This window comes from Hyaena hyaena, unplaced genomic scaffold, assembly GCF_003009895.1.
Source record: "Hyaena hyaena isolate Hyena2069 unplaced genomic scaffold, ASM300989v1 scaffold_184, whole genome shotgun sequence".
In the NCBI taxonomy this organism is placed as follows: Eukaryota; Metazoa; Chordata; class Mammalia; order Carnivora; family Hyaenidae; genus Hyaena; species Hyaena hyaena.
The window spans coordinates 1,376,011-1,398,101 of NW_024080817.1; the positions used below are offsets into that span (position 1 = coordinate 1,376,011).

Genomic DNA, 22,091 nt, shown 5'->3' on the forward strand with positions numbered 1-22,091 from the left:
TAAGAGCTTCCTCTTTCCACTCACAGTTCAGAAGGGGTGAGCAGGGATGTTTCTTGTGGGAAGAATATCTTTTCCCAGCGCCCGCATTGGCCTCAGTTGGATCTCTCATCCTCTCTTGAGTCAATGACTGGAGCTGGGGTGATCCTGACCCCAGTACCATGCCTCAGAAATCTGCAGAATCAGGTTCCCCAGACGCAGAGCTGTGAAGGGAGATGCTGACCCTGAATACAGATCAGGCAGGGGCGCCTGGGTGGCTCAGTCAGTTAAGGTCCAACTTCAGCTCAGGTCATGATCTTACAGCTCATGAGTTAGAGCCCTGCGTCAGGCTCTGTGCTGACAACTCAGAGCCTGGAGCCTGCTTCAGATTCTGTGTCTCCATCTCTCTGCCCCTCCCCTGCTCACTCTCTGTCTCTGTCTCTCTCTCAAAAATAAATAAACACTAAAAAAAAAAAAAGAAGAAGAAAAAAAAAGATCAGGTAGCCATCAAGCAAAGAGTAGATGTTGGGTAGGAAATTGCAACTCTCACTGCTCTTTCTGTCATCTGCTGACCCCCCGATGATACTCACAATCACAGTTTTCTGCCATCTTTGAAATATTACATTCTACTGCTTTGGGACTCTTAAATCTTCTTTGCTCCCTGTTCCCCGTCCCTTCCTTTTCCCCTCCTTCCTTTGTCTAACCCCTTCCTTCCTCTACTTCCTTTTTCTTCTGGTTTCCCCTTTCTCCCTTCTTTCTCTTTCTCCTACTCTCCCTCTTCTCCTTTCCCTCCTCTTCCAGTTTCGCTTTCCCCTCCAATGTTGATCCCCCACCCTTAACTGATGGTCATTTATTTAAATTAACTAAATTGGTTTGCTGCAATGTAGTTTCTCATTAAATAGAATGCCTTCCCATTTCTCCCCCTGCCCCCCAGGAAGAAGAAATGCCAGAAGTAGAAATTGACATTGATGATCTTCTTGATGCAGACAGTGAAGAAGAGAGAGCTTTAAAGTTACGGGTAAGTAGCTTTCAAAATCTAGAACTTGCCAGCCATGGATGCTTGCATGCACTTGGGTCTCCAGGGCACGTGCTGGTCCTGCCCGTAGCAATGATGCCACCAGGACCTGAGCAATGACAGTCTGCAGAGAGGGAAGCCGTGGAGTGGGAGGTATTCACTGTCAGGAACTGCGTCTCTGATGGTAAAGCATCAGGGAACTTGATAATTTACCATCTTGTTTGAGAACTGTTAGTTCTCAATGGGTATGGACTTCCATGGCCGCATCTCCTTGGAACAAAAGGAGATGTTCTGTGTCCAGAACTAATTCTGTGTCCAGAAATCCATTTGCCAGGGAAGGAGGCGACACCCCACGATTGTATGAGAAGGAGAGCCTCCAAGCCAGAACTGGAGAACCCACACCTGGGACTCTGGTCTCACCGTTATGGATTATATCACCCATGAAATAAGAGTTCTAGATAAGATTGTTTACAATATAATTCCCTTTAATAATGTGTATTTTATTAGAGTGTGCTCACCTGGTAGTATTCTAGCACAACAGTGGATGTTGAGGTATCTCATGTTTCCTTAGTCCAGAGCAATACAACATTATTTCTCTTCCCCAGGAGGTCAAATCTATCATTTTAAAATCTGCATTTGGGAGATTCTAAAACCAATTAACTTTTGACTTGTCATTGCTCTTAATGTTCACTGATAATTACTGTTAATGGCTGTTGGTTATCGCCAATGGCAGATGATCTCTGAAGGCAATTAAAGGACATATTTTAATGTATTAATGTGTTCAATGTGTTAATAATTACTAGTGTCCCTTGAGTGGTGAAATGTTTTGGTTTAATGATTATTTCTTATTGGTAAATTTAGTTGGGAAATGATAGCATCTAGTGATGAATGTTAAAAAATACAAAGCAAGTACTGATTCTATGGAAAATGTAATGACATTAAAAAGATCAATTGAGAACTTGGGGTGTCTGGGTGGCTCAGTCGGTTGAACATCCAACTCTTGATTTTGGCTCAGATTGTGTTCTCATGGTTTGTGAGTTTGAGACCCACATCGGGCTTTGCTCTAACTGCACAGAATCTGCTTGGGATTTTCTTCCCTCCCCTTCCCCCGCCCAAGCTCATGCTTTCTCTCTCTCAAAATAAATTAATTAATAAAAAAAAAATAAAATAGAGAACTTGAAAGGAGCTTTAGCTACCATCAGGCCACCCGCTTTGGTTTCCAGGCGAGGACACTGACCAGCAGAGGTGTGATAGACAAGTGGTTTGTGGTTGAATCAGAGCCAGGCACCTGGCTTTCCATGTCCAGGGTGATTCTTAACCATTTCCTACAGGCTGTCTCAACCTCAGTATACACAGTTTATTATTAACCAAGTTGGTAGCCCAGAGGAAAGGCGTGTGAGTTGTTCTGAAGGGTGCCAGGCAGTTCTTCCCAGGAAGGTACAATTTTCGGTACCTTCAAGATGACCAACAGATACTTAAATAAAGTGTGATTCTAGATTGTCGGTATGAAATCTGAGTTGACCATGTTTAGAAGAATACTGTAAAGATAAAATGATTTTTAATTGCACTTTAAAAATGATACTAAATTTCAAGATAATCAAACTTGCCTTCTGTGTATTTTATTCTAGGAAGCTCTTGTAGACTGCTACAAACCAACAGAGGTAAACAAATTGCTTTTCCTAAATGCCATGTTTGAATTCGTTTTTTTTAATTAAATCAGTTTGTGTATTTTTAAAGCTAAACAACACTTCATAGGCTTGGTTATGTGTATACTAAGCAGTGGTTATTATCCACAAATGAAGTCCATGTTTGAGTAGTGTTAACTTCCTTAAATGTGTGCTGAAATGTGTCTGGTTCGGGAAGACTCAAAATGAATGGAATTGGGTGTGTTGCTTGTTTTTATATAAAAACCAAATTCAAAGGTATTTGCAAGAGGGTTTGGAATCCTTTTAGTAAAAGTCTTAGATTTATAACTTGAGAATTACATTTTTTTAGTATACAGATATGCATTTTCAAGAAGCTTAAAGTGAATTCTGTCATTCAGAAGAATTGCTTTTATTGGATATTAGTTTATTAGATCAAAGCATTTAATATATACTTTAAAGAGTGAAAGCACAGTGTAGAATTTAAAGATTTGATCAGTTATGAAAAAGATTGGTAATTGAAGTCCTTTTCATCTGTTCCTGTAATAAATCAGAGAAATTAAGAGATTCATTAGATGTTTTTTGCAATATCAAAGTGATGGTGGTAGGACTTGTTATTTTTGAAGTGACATAATCACAAAGTGAGAGGGAAGCATACTTTCACAAAAGTGTGTAAGATTTAAATGACTAGGGTGTTTGTGATCATTTGGCTTGAGGCCAAGTACTTTTTGAGCTTCAATCTTACAAGCTCCAGTTTTCCTTTATGTTAATTGCATCTCACAGTCATAGAGGTTTTTAATTTTTAAATTTTAAATTATTAAATATTTTTAAATTAATATATATTCGTAGTTTTAAAAGCCAAAAATGCAATTAGACTTATAAAGAAAAAATAACACTGCCTTTCCCATTCCTCAGTTCCTCTTCCTAAACGTATGTATTTTATATTTGTATATTATATAATTTTATACACCAATACTTTTGGCTGTTTTTCTCTTATTTATTCTTATATCCCCAAATATTCATTTACTTTTTTTTTCATGTATTGGCTTAAGGGGAAATATAACAACTCTTTTACTATCCACATAATTTATTTTCCTCCATCCCCTTAATAAAGTTATTGACCAGTATTTTGTTGAATCAGTGGTCACGTTTATAATATTATGATTTAAAGAAGTATTTTTCGCTGCTAAGCCAAATAGTGAAATATGACCATGGGTCCTTTTTGGTATAGCCCTTTGTTTTTCCTGGAATTGATAACTGTCTTATCTTTTATTTTGTCTAGTACCTATTGCTATTTTTTGTCGAACTCTCCAAGATCTTTGTCAAACATGTAGTATATTTTCGTATGCTCAACCCCATCATTACTATGCCTCCATCTCAGACTTTACCCTTGGCATCCCTGTGCAACAATCTGGAGAAGTTATTCTCTGGATCTACTGAGTAGCTAACTGTACTGAGATTACTGTTCACTGCTGTACTGTTTGTTAGATGCTTTGCTTCCTAAATCTCAGTCTTCCTCATTTTTGCAGAAGTACATTATCTAGTAGCTTTTTGGGAAAGGATACATAGAAGGTAAATTTTTTGAATCTCTATATGTATGAAAATGTATCTTGATTAATAGTTTGGATGGCATAGAATTCTGGGATAAAATTCATTATTAAAATTCAATTTTAAGGGGCACCTGGGTAGCTTAGTCGGTTAAGTGTCCAACTCTTGATCTCAGCTCAGGTCATGATCTCATGGTTCATGGGTTTGAGCCCCACGTAGGGCTCTGTGCTGACAGTACAGAACCCGCTTGGGATTCTTTCTCTCCTCTCTCTGTTCCTCCCCGGCTTGCCCTCTCTCTTTCTCTCTCAAAATAGATAAACTTAAAAAAACAAACAAAAAAACCTCAATTTTAAGGCATCACCCTCTTTTGTCATTTCTAGTGTTAAAAAGTCTGATGTCACTTCCATTCTCAGACCTTTGTATGTGACCTGTTTTTCTCCCCTCAATTAACTTTTAAGATTATCTCCATACTTTGAAATTTTACAGTAATATGCTTTAGTGTGGGTCCTTTTAATGCTTATTTATTTTTGGGAGAGAGACAGCATGAAAGGGGGAGGGGCAGAGAGAGAAAGAGGGAAGCAGAATCTGAAGCAGCCTCTAGGCTCTGAGCTGTTAGCACAGAACGCAATGTGGAGCTTGAGCTCACAAACTGTGAGATCGTGACCTGAGTTGAAGTTGGGTGCTTAACCGACTGAGCCACCCAGGTGCCCCAGTTTGGATTCTTTTTTATTCGTTGCTGGGTACTTTGCAAGCTCTCTTAGTCTAAAGATTTATGCATTTCAGTTCTTAAAAAATTTATTTATTTATTTTTATTTTTATTAATTTCTTCCTTAGTATCCTATAATACTGTCTCTCCTGTTATATAGATGTTACATCTCCTGGATGGAGCCTGTAATTTACCTTTTTCATTTTGTTGTTCATCTCCTTGATTTTTGGTTCTACTTTCTGGAAGATGTCTCTGACTTTATCTTCTAGCCTTTTTACTGATATTTTAAAATTTCAGTTGTATTATCTTTCATATTCAAGTGCACTTTCTTGATCTCTGTTCACTACTTTTAGTATTTCTTCCTTCATGGATACATTTTCTAATTCTTTTTCTCTTTGGGAATATTAATCAAATGTTTGATTTCTTTGTTTTTGCAGTTAAGGTGTTTCTGTTCTCTGCATTGTCTCTGTTTTCTCTGAATCTCACCTTCTTTCTTTCTGTTCTCATTTGTCTTTGCTGATTTTTGGCAGCGTGTCCATGTTTGAGTTTTGGGAGCCAGTAAGCCAATTGAATCTATTGTAATGTGAGCACAGCTTGTCCATTGGCGGATCTCACTATGGAGTGACCAGGTTGCAAACCAGATTATTTTTGCTGGTGTGTGCGTGTGTACAGAGCAAGGGGACTTCTCAGAATGTCAATATCTGAATTTTTTTTTAAGAGTTTGAGTTTCCAAATTCCTTGAAGAGTTGATAGTTTGATTAGAGACCTTATAGAAGGAAGGACAGGAAGGAGGCAAGAGACCTCACCATTAGCTCTTTGGGGAAAAGAGCTTCTTTATTTATAGTTACCTGGGGAATTGATGCAAGGGTTAAAATAATGAGCTATTTGGAGACATATTAAATTGTTGTGAGAGGTTAGACAGGAATAGTAGGATTTAGTTATTAGGTCGTTAGGATTTAGTCATAGGACTTAGTCATCAGAAAGGTGATGGACTGTGTCACTGAATTAACATGTTGTGCGGGAGTGGTAGCGTTGCTGCCGAGGGTAGATCCAGACTGGTAGGTGTGGACATGCCATTTACTCACTTAATCATTCCCTTCTTTACTTCTTGTTCTAGGGGGACAGTTCATGTTCTGGGATTTAGGTAAGAAAGGTTGGACTTTCATGGGCCCTGTTCTTCTCGAGTTGTTGCAATATGTGGGAAGGAAAATATTCACACTTGTGACTGGCCATGCAGTTAAGTGAAGATGTGAGTCTTGCTTTCCCCAGAACAAAACTTTTCCTCATCTGGTTTTTATAAGGAGGTTAAGAGATGAAAGCATGTAATATCTGAATGCACTTTGGATTCCCAAGGAAGAAAGTAGGAAAGGCAGTGGAATTTATAAGTGAAACATCTCTGTGTTCTTTAGCTCCTGGTTTCTAGAAATGGAAATGGTGTAAAATGCTAAGGAATGGCAGATACAATCATTCATCCGTTAAAGGGTCATTTCAGAAAAGGCTGGCTCCTGGCTTATGATGATAAAAACCACAGCGTATTATTTTTCCAGAGCTCTGGAGTTTGCATTGCAGTAACAAGTGTTATCTTATCTGACCCTCACAAGCATGATTTGAAGAAGAAAAGTTGGGTTATCTTGTCTATGACCTGACAGCAGTGAGCAAAGGGAGGATTCAACCCCGGGTTTCTGACACCTGATTTTGTGCTCTTTCTTTCCTAAACTACTTGACAACACATTTAGGATATTAAAGGACTTTGTTCTGTCCCAACTAAGTGCCTACCAATTAATGATGTTCTTTTTAAAATAGTCCTCTCTGGAGATGCTATTTTTTGATCAATGGATTTTACATACAATTTTATGTCACTTTGAAGTTAGAAATGTGAGGAAGACATTGTTGCTGAATCAGGGATATTTATTTATAGTCTCCTTGCAGAGGTGGGGTGGGTGGTGGGAAGACTGAACTTCAAGACCAGAGTCTTATGTCAGCACGAGCACTACATGTGTGTGACTTTAAACCATTTTCTCAATTTCTCTGAGCCTCCATTTCCTCCTCCTGTTGCTTTTGCACTGATAATACTTTTAGAGATAATAATAATAATAATAGCTAGATAATTACTAAGCATATGCGAGGGACTGATCTGAATAGTTTACATGTATTAACTTATTTCTTCTTCACAACAAAGCCGTGAGGCTGACACTATTATTATTGGGTAAGGAATTTGAGACATAGAAGGGCTTGGTCACGTGCCTAAGGTAATATAGTTAATAATTGGAGAAGTCAGGGTAAGCATAAAGCTTGACACATGCTAGTCAAATCTGGTTCTTCATAAGGTAATACTTCTCCATTACATATTATATATGCAAAATGCCCAGTTCACCAAGGATGATCTTGAATTATTCAGTTTGAAGAGTACACTTTAAAGAATCTGCTAATTTCACGGAGTGATACCGTACTTGGTGTGTCATATGCTTTGGGTCCATGGTTTCATTTTATGTGAGACTCTGGCCAATCAGAAAAGAACTTGTATTTTCCCAATTTTGATTCATATTCCCAGCTGTGGACTCCGAATGTCAGATCTTTTCTGACTTGGACCCTTCAAAACAGAGCAGCATAATTGTGGTCACCACACTAATGTGTTTGTGATTGATTAGTAAGAATGGTGTTTTAATTCTTTCCCCTTAAGTAAATGCCATTTGTGACATAGCTAACATTAAAACAGAGCTGGTTTAAATGTAGAAAAACAAAATTTCTATATAATGCAAGAAGAAAAGGAGTAATTTAATTTTGGTTATTACTTGGGTTTGAATGATCAGTAGTGACAGCTGGGTGGACATCATAGAACTGTGAGGTAAGGTGTTGGGGCCAGTGAGCAGGCTAGGAAGGAGCTTCCTTTCCTATTGTTCACTCTTCTATTACATGGTTTTCAAATCTTAGGATCACATAGGAGCACTTCCATTGTACTGATATGGTGGACAAAAAATGCATTTACTATGGGCTTGAGGGCTCTGTCTTACTGTCTGTTAGGGGACCTGTCAGTCCAGTCAACATACCTCTAAAAATCTCCATTTATAGTTAACAACGGCTGTGCCATTCCTCTCTGATAAGTAGCATATTTTTGTGTGTGCGTTTATTTCATTATTTGAAAGAGAGGTTATGATGTTACATATCATTTGAGCAATCAGAGCCTGTAGGTGAATATGCATCAGGGTTTCAGGAAGGCTGACTAAGTCTATGAGTAGGTGGTGAGAGGCATCTCACTGGGTCCTAGTAATTGGCTGGGTCGTGGAAATGTCACGGAGGTAGGATAGTGCAGGAAATGGATGTATAATCATGGTTTGCAAATAGAAATTGACCGGCGTTTCTCGAAAGGCAGACCTGCTTTGTTGTTCTCCCCACAGTGACGGTAAGAAGGCAGGATCTCCTTTCTCCGTGGGGTCATGGTGACTCCATCTAGCTTTTCTGTCCAACTTTTGTGGGGGCCATTGTTAACTTATCCTGCTCACATCAGCTCTCTCTCCATTTAGCATTTTAACCTGTCCTGCAAAATATCGTTCAGTTACGTGTACGCGGAAGTTCATGGAAGCACTCGGAGCTCCTGTTCTGAGATGATTGCAGTGGAGACAAAATATAAACTGGGTATTTACAACACAGATAGGCTGTGTGCGACCAGACCAGAGGAGACGTGACTTGGCATTTCGCTATATTCTCTCTTTTCATTTGCTCAACAAATGTTTGTTGAACATCTATGTGCCTATAACTAATCTAAGGACTTAGATAAAGCAGTGCAGTTGTGTATCCATTTAAAAAAACAGTCTCTCTCGGGGCGACTGGGTGACTCAGTCATTTAAGCGTACGACTCTTGATTTCAGCTCAGGTCTCATGATCTCAAGGTGGTGAGATCGAGCCCTGTGTCGGGCTCTGTGCGGACATCGTGGAGCCTGCTTGGGATTCTCTTTCTCCTCTCTCTCTCTCTGCCCCTCCCCCACTCAACTCTCTCAAAATAAATAAACACTGAAAAGGTCAAAAACAGTCCCTCATAAGTTCAGTTAACTATGGTGAGAATTAAGGATCTTAAAATCAGAAATAAAGGACAGAAATGCCAGGGTGTCTGCTTATCCCATGGTTTTCTAAGTTAGTTACCAAATTGCCTAATGGAACGTGATTTTAGGGGATCCATACTTGATAAAGCCAAGGAAGTAGCCATTTCACTCTGTTTAAATGGGTCAGAGTGACCACCTGCAGAGGATTCTTTTCTTCCGGGCTCTCATGGAGTTTCCTCAAAAAAGACTGCAATTTGGTGCTTGGATGAGGAAGAGAGCTTGAGGGCTGGATTAATGAGTTGAAATACGCCCTTTGGAAGCTGTCACCTTGAGAACAATGTTTCTGAACAGTGAGAGAACTGAGAGCTTTGGAAGTAAGCCTGGGATCAGTGCAAATGACATCCTTGTGGTTGTAGCCATTGGCTAGGAGAGCCTTACTATCCTTTAGCGTAATGAGGCAGGTGAGTAATAAAGGATTGGAGTTTATTGACCAGAAAGGAGTGTAACTTTTCCAAGTGGCCAAAAGGATTTTGGTCCCAGTATGGCAGTTGCTCACCCACTTTCATGAGGGTTCTTAATGCAGCAGGAACCCTCTGCCCAGGGAGAAGGTGCTGGACCTAGCATTTGGACCCATATTTGAGTCTACATCCTGTGCTCTGTCTACTCCTTGCTGCCTTTCTCTGAATTCTTACTAGGTCAGCAGAAGCTCCTCTTTGGAATGTTTATAAATCTGAATAAGATTGTCTTCATGGAAGGGCACCTGGCTGGCCCAGTCGGTTAAGTGTCTGACTTCGGCTCAGATCACGATCCCATGGTTTGTGAGTTCGAGCCCTGCATCGGGCTCTGTGCTAACATCTCAGAGCATGGAGCCTACTTCAGATTCTGTGTCTCCCTCTCTCGTGGCCCCTCCCCCTGCCTCAAAAATAAACATTAAAAACAATTTTTTTTAAAAAAGATGGTCTTCATGGAGGAAAATCAACCCAGAAGGGTTAGGTAAGCTTGCGAAAGACATGCAGTCAGAGAGCAAAACTCTGCATTTCTTTTTTGGTCTGTATTCAGCACTCTGCAAAGTTAGGGAGCAGTGTATAAGCCCATCTTCACTTCTGACACCAATGGTAAGTTTAGGGGGTGACCAAGACCCTACTAAGGTTTGATAATCTGCCGGAAGGACCCAGGGCACTCACTGAGAGTTTCTATGTGCATAATTTCACATTCATACAGCCAATGGCTGCAGATGAAAATCAGCCGAGGGAATGGTACGTGGGGCAGAGTCCAGAAACGTTTCCAACACAGAGGTTCCCCCTGTCCTTTCTTGGTGGAGTCCTGGACGGTGTTGATTCTCTCCACTATGATGTGTGACAATGTGTACAGAGTATCACCACCCAGGGGAGCTCACCCGAGCCTTGATGCCCAGAGGTTTTATTGGGACTTGGGTCACATAGATGCCATGGGCTGCCCACGAGGCCGACTTCAGTCCCCAGTCCCTTGGTGTGATGAGCTGACGTCAGATGACCCCACCCTAAGTCACCTTGTTAGACTCTCCAGCGTGGCCCCCAGGTAAACAAGGTACTTTTATCAAGCAGATATTCTAAGGCCTTAGAGCCCTCCAGGAGCTGAGGGCAGAGACTGGCCCTCTTTTTGGGCAAGGTGACATTCTTTACACTCTTAGGAGCAGGATAACCATGAAGATCGTGTAAAGGATGATGACAACCATAATCGTGACACAAAGAAAGAAGGAGATGCTATTACAGGAAGAGCCTCATGGGTCTGGCTTTGGATGCTTTCCCCCCCAGTAATTAATGATTGTTGTTTTTTTAAAACACATGGTGGAGGAGGTACAGGCTTTAAAGGACAGTGGACGTTTAAGTGGTTGGCATTTTCGAATGACTATTGTGATTTTATGGCCTTTTCTTTTCTCATTAAATTCAGAATGACTGATCATGTTTCAAAAGGTGATCGAGCCTAATTATAAACAGCTCCACATTCTCTTCTTGTGTTTAGACTTACCTGGGCAGAAGAAAGAACACAAATTAAAGGCATTTTGACACGTGACTTTTGGATTTCTATGTCTTTAGCAAAGGGAGTCACAATTAAAACAGAAACCTCACAGTTTGTAAATTCAGTTAAGATTTCATCGTAACAAGATTCAGGTATTTGTAGCAAATAATATTCTCCCTCATTGATCATGGGACCCTTGATAAAATTAGCTTTCCTAGTGATTATAAAGTAGGAGATTATAATGTTCCTGGATTTCCTCCACTGATTATTTACTGTGGTGGGATTGTTTTTGTGGATTTTATTTTACATTTCTGAGTAGTAAGTGTACAGGTTCTAAGAAGTCTATTTGTAAATGAAGGGAAAATGAGGTGCCGGGAAGGTTGAATATGGTGAGGGCAAATTAGCTGGTCTGCCATGTACAAATAAAGGTTAGAATGTGGGTACAAATAATTAGTCCAAGAGCAGCGGTCTGAGTCTCTAAAATAGATTAATGGGATTGCTTTCGCCAGCACAACAAATTAATCTCTAAAGGCAGATAGTCAAGAAAATAAATGGACAAAATAGTGTCAAGTGGTTTTAAGTGAAAGGAAGGGAAAAAATGAAAAACAACCAGGATGCAGTTAAGACCTTCAGTTGGCAGGAGTGGTTATAACACCAGTACCCATAACAGATTCACAAACCTCTTTTCATGTAATGAAAAATAGGATCAGGTCTGGTGTGCACTGTGAGCAAACGAACCTCTCTAAAGATAAGCAATGCTCTCCCCTCCCCCTCCCCCCAAAAGAGGGGAAAATTATCTATTCATTGTGAGGGATATTAGTGCTTGTAGTGCTGAAATGTCAGTGAAGGCAGGGAGCCAATCCATGAGTCACACAAGGCTGGGGACACCCCAAAGCTGCTTGTCTGAGCTGACTCACTGCCTGCCTGTTTGGCCTCCTATGTGACCTGGATATGCAAGCCGATAAAGATTTACAGTGTGACTTTTAAACACTTAGCTGGTTCTTTGCCATTTGGGACGATTCTCAGGTGTTGGCATCACTTTTAAAAGAGGACCTACCCTTCCATTGCCCTTGCCTTATCGCAACGTCAGTGGATTTGGAAATTCTTTCTCTCCCCCTGATCACGCTTTGCCTGATCCCCATGTCCTCTGATGGATGTCGGACTTTCGGGAAGAAGTGTTAGGTAAAGCTCTGTAAAACTTGTGTGGGTTGGCTTGGTTCTGTTGTCACTGGGCAGTGAGACTCTGGATCTGGAGCAGATGGCCCTTGTGAATATGCATTTTTAAGGAAGTAACCGGTGCATTGATTAGGATGACAAAGAGGGGACAGTACACGGGGGAGTCGCTGACCCACGTGGATCCCAACTTTCACAATCTTCACCTGCTGGTTTCTCTTCACTCCACCCTGGGCTCATGTGAGGAGTGGGTGATATTTTTGGGGAAAGCAGGTTCAGCATCCAGACTTCTGCTGGGCGTCCTTTATGGGAGCTTGAATGATCTACACAATCATGATTGGTGACACTACTCACTGAGCAGCGGTTTTAAGTGCATCTTTCAAAAGTCCTTTTGTGGGGAAATACTTCTAATTAGAGGACTACCGCATGAGATCCATTTGTCTTTTTAAATGACTCTAAATGCTTGAAAGAATGACATAAATGTAGTTTAATTATGCACAAAGCAGTGATTTGCAGTGATGCCGTGATTCCTCCTTTTCCAACTCTGATGGACCCATCTTTGTCAAAGCAGTGCCGTATCATCAATGAGTGTAACAGATGAGTCACTTTGAGTGACAAGGGAAAGGTCCCAGACGCCTGGCTCTGGTGATAATTACAGACTGTGTGTCCATCTGCCGCCTCTGGCACAAGCCAGAGCAGGCAGGAGGGGGTGGAAGCTAAAAGACACAGGGCCCAGGAGAGATGGGGGACGAGAACTCAGAGTGTGGCACCAGGACGCCGTGCCCAGTGACAGTGCCACACGGCAGAAACTCCAGGGCGAGGAAGGACCTTCTGTTTTCGCGGCGGCTGCCAGACCAACCTCACAGAGACATACTTAGGCTTTTTGCTTTCTTAGAAGTTGCTCATAAGCCAGGTGGCTGTGTGTTATATAAAGTCGGGTTTACCGGGTCACTGGATGTGTTTCTTTTCTTTCTGTTACTTCTTTGATCGCTGTGTGTGTGTGCACGCATGCATGCGCATGTGTGCACATAAGCATGCTAGGTTCCACCCTTCTCCAAATGCTTCTCGTCTTCCCCAGCTCCACCCCTCCCCCCAACCCCGGTTGTCTAGTTTTCTAGGGCTTCACGGAGAACCTTTAGAATCTTCCTCCGTAGCAGCCAGGGCCAGATGATACTTTGTACAATCCCCGCAACACACACGCACGCACGCGCGCACACACACACACACACACACACACACAGCGCACAAAGATTCTAGTGTCTCCTCTCTCTGCTCCTTCACTTAACTGTCACAGTTGTGTGATTAAGTTATTTTATGCATATATTCCTTTACTCCGTAAACCTTCGCCCAGCACCTCCTGTATATTAAACATGGTGCTAGGAAACCAAAGAGGCATAGGACTCTTGCAATTAAGCAGGAGCGACAAATCTGCGTGTAGATTATCTTGCATGCTTTATAACTGTATCAGTCATGTTTTGCAGATTTTCTTCAGCTCGCTGATTTGCCCAATGTTAGATTTCTGAGATTTGTCCATGTTGACCTAGAAGGCTCTAGTTCATTCATTTTTGTTGCTGTGTGGCGTTCCTGTGCATTGCTGTAACTTACCCATTCTTCTGTTGATACTCATTTAGGCTGTGTCCGGTTTTTTATTATTATGAATAATGATGCATAAAATAACTCTGGATCTGTTGACTCATGTACAAAGTGTCTCCAAAGACTATACCAAGAAATGGAATCGCCCTGAGAGGTTTGCACCAGCTTGTATGCCCACCAGCAGGATTTGAGAATTCTCTTTTAACCTCATCATCCCCATGCCTGGTGTTGCCAAACTGTAAAATTTTTGCCAATCTGATGATATCTTGTCGTTTTAACGTACCTTTCCCTGACTGCGAGGTAGGGAGGTGGAACACATTTTTCTTCCATGTGCTTATGGACTGTGCATGTGTCCATATTTGGGAATTTCCATTTCAAATCCTTTGTCCACCTTTTTTTAAAATTTTTTTTAATGTTTTATTTATTTCTAAGACACAGAGAGAGAGACAGCATGAGCAGGGGAGGGTCAGAGAGAGAGGGAGTCACAGACTGAAACAGGCTCCAGGCTCCGAGCTGGCAGTCAGCACAGAGCCCGACGTGGGGCTCGAACCCATGACCCGTGAGATCATGACCTAAGCGGAAGTCGGACGCCCAACCAACTAAGCCACCCAGGCGCCCCCCTTTGTCCACTTTTGATTTGTTTGTGTTTTTCTTGTTGATTTTTGAGAGTTACTTATATATTGCGGATGGCCATCCTTTGACCTTTATGTAAGCTGCAAATATATTTCACAAACTGTAGACCTTCCTTTGCTTGTGTGGTCTTTTGTGTACAGAAGCTTTACATCTGAATTGAAATCAGATTTATCAGTTACATCCTTCATGGCTTGTGCTTTCTTAAAGATTTGTGCCTAAGAAATCCTTTACCACTCCAGTGTCTTAAAGACTGTCTCCTTATAGTTTGTTCTCAAATTTTTCACTTTTACTTTTTACACCCAGGTATTCAAAGTGTCTAAAACTTCTTTTCGTGTATGGTGTGAAATAGGGATCTCATTTTATATTTGCCATATTGTCCTGGTACCATATATTGAGCAGTCCGTCTGTCCTTACCCCGACTGATATGAAATTGTCTTGGATTGTATATCAAATTTTTCTAATATGTAGGACTTACTTCTGGCTGTTTGTCTGTCACTGCACACGGTCACAATTGCCGGGGCTTTATAATCAGTTTGTAGCAAGGGCCAGGTGAACCCACGATTTTCTTATCCAAACTGTCTTAACTATTCTCAAATATCTATATTTTTGTCAGAAGTTCATTAAATTTATAGATTATTTGGAGGTAAATGTAAGACCTATATGATGGTTTGTTCAGGACACAATAATGGAAACTATGAATCTCTCAGGGTGAGGGACAGGTTTGAGGAAGGGCTAGGAAACAATAAATTTACTTTTGGTCATTTTGAGATGGATGTGCCCATGTGGTGTCCCTGTGGAGACCTCTAGGAGCCACGGGAAGTGCAGGCCTGGCCCTCAGGGGTGAGGGCAGAGAGGAGATCTGAGAATCTAAGGAAAATGGCCTGCAGGGAGACTGCCTTGAGAAGGCTGGGGACCAAGCTTTGGGGAATACCAGCATCCCATCTACAGGTCAGGGGGCAGAAGTAGGTGGCCAGCAAAGGGGAGTGAAGGGAGGAAGTCAAAGACTCGCAAAGATAATATGGAGGAGAGTGGGCAAGCCCCTCATGACAAAAGAGTAGAGAAGAAAAAGAAAAGAAAAAGGAGTATCTTATCAGTCCACACTCGCTAGGTGGCTAAAGACTGAAAAGACTGACAACGTGAAGTGTTAGCAAGGCTGTGGCACAACCAGATCGCTTGTGTTCCGGCTGGCAGGAATGTAAAATGGTATGGCAGCTGTGTTTGTCACTCATATGTCAAGTCATTTTCGTTTAGTTTGGAATTAGACTAAAATGACCTATCCTGGTTGCGTAATAAAAAAAAAAGTCCCCCTCCCCCACCCCGTGCCCCCAGACACCATCGTATAGAGGGAGGGAATTTTACCATCTGTTCCCAGGAGCTGAGTGCAGGTTTCTTATGGCTTTATATAAATGTAGGGTTTGAATCTTGGTCTGAGCACTCAGTAGCTGTGTGACCTGGGCCAAACCTCTAAGCCTGTCTGAGCCTATGTTATAAGACGGTTGTAAGGATTAAATGAGACAGTACATGAAAATGGCCAGGGTGCTTGTTACATAAAAGATGCCCGGTAAGTATGATTGTATCTGAACCCCGGACAGGCCTTCAGTGCCCGTGAGAGCTTGGCCCTGTGCTCAGCAGAACAGAAGGTGCACCTTGTGGGAAAGAATGGTCCCCGGCTGAGTTCATGAGTAAAGAGGTGAATGAAGAACACTCTCTGATACAAAAATAGTGCCCAGGACTGAGGTGGAGGAGGGGCCCAGGGTAATTTAGAAAGGTGTTTATTAAGAGACAAAATTTTCCATTGTTTTAAGGGAGGAGAGTTAGGTGGAGGGAAGGGTAAAGATTTCACCTGCAGCCTGATAGAGGCCATGTTCGAAGCCCAGAGGAGTCAGGAGGTGGAGAAGGGAGAGTTGGAGGAGGTGGGAGGTGGTGTGTTTGCTGCTGCTGCTGCACGCACGCGCGTGTGTGAGTGCCTGAGTGTGAGCTTCTCTGAGTGTGTGTATGTGTGCTTGAGTGTGTGTGCCTCTCTGAGTGTGTGAGTGTGTGCCTCTCTTTAGTGTACATGAATGTGCATGCACCTGAGTGTGTGAGTTTACCTCTCTGAGTGTGTATGAGTCTGAGTGTGCATGCACGTGCATGTGTGGAAGAGGGAGGGAGGTGGTGAGGAAATGCCACAGTAGGAATGTTTTCAAGTCCATTTGGAACACTTCCTGTGTGAAGAGCAAACACTCCTTTGCAGCCCATCGAGAGGGGAAGCGGGCAGAGGCCGGGCAGAGGCCGGGAAGAGGCCCAGTAGGGCCCAGGCCAAGGTCTGTACAGGCCTGGACTGCAGGGCGGACAGTCCAGGGCAGGGGTCCTCGAGGCAGGTGCTGTGGGAAGTGAGCCCCCAGGCCAGGCAGGATGGGAGAGGCCAGCGCGACTTTGTCACAGTACTTACCGCCTTGTTGCTGAAGCCCGGCACGGACAGCCGCAGAGGGAGAGTCATGCGCTCGGCCAGGGTCACTGACGGCCCCTCCGGGAAACATTTGCATTGCTCACAGCCTGATGTCACCCCGTGACCTGAGCACCACGGTTTGGCTGGACGTCGGACACATGCTTCTCATCTGCCTCAGCGGTCACACCTTTCCTTCAGGGCTGTGTGTGGCAGGGTGCATGTGGGTGTGAAGAGCAAGGGGAAACGGCCACGTTTTCCTCAGTGTCTCGATTAGATTTTGTGCAGACTGGAAATATTCTTATCAGTAGAGTCTCCATGATGATGATGATGATGGTGAAGAAGAAGATGACATCAAGTCCTTCTACTTCTTGTGGTCCAGGCACCGGCCCATCTCACATCTATTCATTCATCAAATCCTTAAATCCTTACACCAAGCTTGAGGGTGAGTTTACTACCATCGCTCTCAATTTACAGTGAGGAAAATGAACCATAGAGAAAGTAATTAGCCCGGAAGTGATGCCCAAGGATTTGAACCCAGTCCCCCAGATTTAAAGTGTCCCCCTCTTAACCACGTGGCTACCTGCTTCCTGTGGTGTGTGCAGAGGGTGACTCCCTCTACGTGGGAAGGGACCCGTCTGAGATCTTTTTAGGCATTTGTTTCAAAGGACCCTCCTATGTTTGTAATTCAAGGTCTTTGTTTATCTTCTGTTTCTCTCTTGAGTCACTGTGCAGTTCACGGCCCTGGGGACACAGGGCCCCAGCCTCTTGTTAGAGGCCAGTATGTGAGGCAGTTATTCCAACTGCGGTTCAGGGTCCCCCGGGGTGAGCACAGCCTGGCCCTCAGCGGCCCACAGGACCCCTGCGACAGGGGTGGGGGGGAGCGCTCTCAGGTTGAAGACGCAGGATCTCAGGTAGCATTTTGAAGAGCATTTGGACAAACGCTGCTAAGGTAGCCTAAAAAATAGATGCCATTTATCTCGAAATGATGGGTCAGGGCAATATCTGTTTTCCTTTTAAAACTTCTGCAGTTAGCTGAAATCCTGTTTCCAGCATTAGGAAACCAGAATGGCCAGATCTTACAAACCAGTAGGGAGATGTTTGGCTAATGAACAGTGTACCTTTAAGGAGGGAAGGGGAGGGAGAGGAAGCGGGGCCATCACTCCAGAGCAGTGATTCTGGATTCTAGATTCCTTGTATTAACACAGAGCTTCTCATCTTTCAAAGTGTCTTGGAATTATCACCTTCTTTTAGTCCACCATCCACTGGAAGGGGTGGAGTGGGAGAGGCAAGAGTGGTCCCAGGCCTGGCCCGGCCCAGGGCAGTGCACACGGTCCATCTGCCCATAGGACCCCTGTGCACACACTTAGCGATGGGGCTCCCATCTCATGTTGGCAGAGCCTGTTTCCAGGTCAGGCCCCTGGGGCAGGCCCCTGAGAGCCCCTGTCAGGCAGAACCTCTCTGTTTCTCTGCGTCCCAGCACGTAGGGTAGAGCCTGGCACATGGTGGGGGCCTGGTGCCTATGTATTGAGCTCACTTGGCTTCAAGAGACCTGGGTTCAACTATTTTCTTTGTGAGCTTAGACAATTACTTATAATGAACTAGAACATCCATTTTTCTCATCTATAAAATGGAAACGATAAAATTTACATTAGATTACATATAGTAAAATGTGAACCAGCTACACAGAGAAGACCTTCGATAAATGCTCATTCCCTTCCTTTTCTTTTGATGGAGCGTACCCCATGCCCGACCCTCGTACTGAACCCACATTCACCAGGGGGTCAGCGTCCACCTCACCCATCCTTTTAGCTGGGGATTGGAAAGGTCAAAAGGGAGCCAAGGATGCCCTTTTCTGAGTATTGCAAAACAGCATGTCCTTTGTGGTTAGAGAATCATTTTCTTGTGGAAATGTTGCATCTGGGGAATGACCTTATTCACCCTTTCTGTCTGCACATCCCGGATGTGTACGAGTCATGTGGTAAGAGGCTGAGGCCTGCCTGAAGTTAGCCTTTTTCTTCATGAACGTTCACAGAACATAGACGTATTCTGGGCCGTAAAGCAGGTCTCAAATTTTAAGATTCAAGTCATACAAAGTATATTCTTTAAATAACATAATTAAATTAGAAACCAGTAACAGAAAGATGTCTGGAAAATCCCTAGATATTTGGAAACTAAAGGATACATTTCTGAATAACTCCTGGGACAAAGGAGGAATCAAATATGAAATGAGAAACTATTTTGAAATGAATGAAGTGAAAATCAATTATATCAAAAATTTGTGAGATGCAGCCAAAGTGGTGCTTAGAGGTGAGTATAGAATCCTAAATTTCTGTATTAGGAAAGGTTTCAATAAATGACTTTAGAATCTACTTCAAGAACTAGAAAAAGAAGAGCAAATTAAACTCAAAATAAGGTGAAGAAAGGAAATAATGTAGATGAAAGCTGAAATCAGTGAAATATAAATCAGAAAATCAATAAGGAAAATCAGTGAAGCAAAAGCTTTTTCTCCAAAAAGAGCAATACAATTAGTAAACTTCTAGTCCAAGTGGAAGGAAAGATAAGAGACGAATTATCAGTATCAGGAATGAGAGAGGTGACATCACTATGGTTTCTACTGATGTTATGAACCTCATGCCAATAAATCCAGCAACTTATATGAAATAGACAAATGTCTATAAAGACATAACCAACCAGTACATACAAAGCAAAACAAAAAACTGCAGACCCACGTGGCTTTGCAGGGATATTTTTATCAGATATTTATGGAAGAAATTATACCAACTCTGAACAAACTCTTTCCAAAACTTGAAAAGGAAGGCATACTGGGGCGCCTGGGTGGCTCAGTCGGTTGGGTGTCTGACTTCAGCTCAGGTATGATCTCACAATCTGTTGTTTGAGCCCCGTGTTAGGCTCTGTGCTGACAGCTCAGGGCCTGGAGCCTGTTTCGGATTCTGTGTCTCCCTCTCTCTGCCCCTCTGCTGCTCATGCTCATGCTCTGTCTCTCTCAGAAATAAATAAACATTTAAAAAAAAAAAAGGAAGAAATACTTCCGAACTCATTCTACAGGGCAAGCAGTATTCTGATATTAAAACCAGACAAGGACATAATAAAAAATGTAGGCAATTATTCCACATGAGCCATAGCTACACAATTTCTAAAGAAAATTTTGTCAAATTGAATTCAGCATCACATATATATAAACATCAAAAATCAGTGTAAGTCACCATGTTAAGACACTAGGAGGAGAAGGCCCTTTGTATAATTATGTCCATTGGTACAGAAAAAGCATTTGGCAAAATCCAGTCTCTATTCCTGGTAAAAATTCTCAGCAAACTAGGAATAGGAGGGAAATTCTTACACTCTATAAAGAACATCTGCAAAAGGTATAAGTCTACAAAGAGCTGCTGTAACTAACAAGTGAGTTCCACAAGCTTGCAGGATATGAGGTAAATATATGAAAATCTACAGCTGGCAACAATTGGAAATTGAAATAAAAATATATCCCTTATAATAATATCAACAATATTAAACACTTAGGAATAAACCTGACAAAAGATGTGTAATATCTGTACACGGAGAACTATCAAACGTTGCTAAGAACATTCATTGTTGGTGTTCACAGATTAATTTATAGATTCACTGCAGTCTCAACCAAAACCCCAGGCTGAGTTTTGGGGTTTGCTTGGTTTTTTTTGGTAGAAATTTACATGTTGATTCTAAAATTCTTAAGGAAATTTAAAAGACACAGAATAGTCAAAACAAGTTTATTTTATTATTTAAAAAAAATTTTTTTATGTTTTATTTATTTTGAGAAAGAGAGAGACAGTGTGAGTAGGGGAGGATCAGAGAGAGAGGGAGCTACAGAATCTGAAACAGGCCCCAGGCTCTGAGCTAGCTGTCAGCACAGAGCCCGAAGCGGGGCTCAAACCCACGAACCGTGAGATCATGGCCTGAGCCGAAGTCGGACGCTTAATGAACTGAGCCACCCAGGCGCCCCCAAACAATTTTATTTTAAAAGGTCATCAGAGGTGGCAGACTAACAGTACCTGATTTTAGGACTTTTAAACCTATCCTTAGAATACAGTGCAATATTGTCTTGAACAAAACAAAAAACTCCAGACCGAGTGACTCCACAGAGGAATTTTTTATCAGACAGTTACAGAAGAAATTATACCTACTCTGTACAAACTCTTTCAGAAACTTGAAAAGGAAGGAATACTTCCCAACTCATTCTATGAGGCAAGCAGTACTCTGCTACTAAAACCAGACAAAGACATAATAAAACAAACAAATAGATCAGCAATTCAGGCCTTCCATTCTTAGGTATTTACTCAAAAGAAATGGAAGCATATCCCAGACAAAGACTTTTATATGAATGTTTTAAGCACCTTTGTTTATAATAGCCCTGTAATAAAAACAACCCAAATTTCCATCAACAGGTGAATGGATTAAACCAACTGTAGTATTCCTATACAACAAAATGCTACTCAGCAATAAAAAAAAAAAAAGAAATGAGTTATTAATAAATCCAACAATGTGGCTGAATCTCAAAATAATTATATTGAATGAAAAAAGCCAAAAAAGTAGAAGACTAAAAAGTACATAGTGGTTCCTTTTGTATAAAATGTTCCTTTTATACAAATATGGTTCCTTTTGTATAAAACTCTAGAAAATGCAAATTAATCTAATAGTGACAGCGTATTCCCCGGGAATGAGAAGAGCAGGGGAGGAGAGAGGGATTGCAGAGGAACGTAAGGAAACTTCTGGAGGAACTGAATGTGTCCATTATGTTGATTGCACAGATGGTGTACCTGTGCTGGTCGTATGCCTTAAATATGTGCAGTTTATGACATGTCAATTATACCTTAATAAAGCTGTTTACCAAAAGAAAGTCATTGTGAACCTTTCAGTGGCTGGAGTTTCCATCCGAGCCATTCTACTAAAACTTCCCCAACCAGAGCACAATGGCCCCTTTCTTGCCAACTCTGGCTTTGAATCTGTGTTGACTTTCTTAACCTCTCATTGGGACTTGGCTTGATTGAATGCCTCTTCTTTCTAGAAAAATGTTCTTTTCTTCACTGCTTAACAGCAATCTCTTGGGTTTTCCCTCCTTATTGGTTTCTCCTTTTCAGTCTCCGTGGCTGGCTCCAAAACTTCTCCCAGACCTCACTTGTTAGGAGGCCTCTGGCCTTGGTCTTCAGCCTTCTTTTACTATTTACACTTTCCTTGTCGGTTATCTCATTGAGTCCTGTGATTCAAAGTGTTGTCACCTGCACTGTCCAACAGAATTTTCTGAGATGACAAATATTCTACGACCCCAGTGCCCAGCACAGTGGACACT

General features: G+C 42.0%; 1 protein-coding gene across 1 annotated transcript in view; it reads left to right on the top strand.

Annotated features, from left to right (window-relative positions):
- The window catches only part of PPP1R14C (protein phosphatase 1 regulatory inhibitor subunit 14C), an 86,154-nt gene that overhangs the window by 58,639 nt on the left and 5,424 nt on the right, over nucleotides 1-22,091 (top strand). The window contains exons 2-3 of the mRNA XM_039240950.1: nucleotides 911-994; nucleotides 2,620-2,652. Coding sequence (XP_039096881.1) covers nucleotides 911-994; nucleotides 2,620-2,652 — 117 coding nt within the window. The remainder of the gene's footprint in view (nucleotides 1-910; nucleotides 995-2,619; nucleotides 2,653-22,091) is intronic.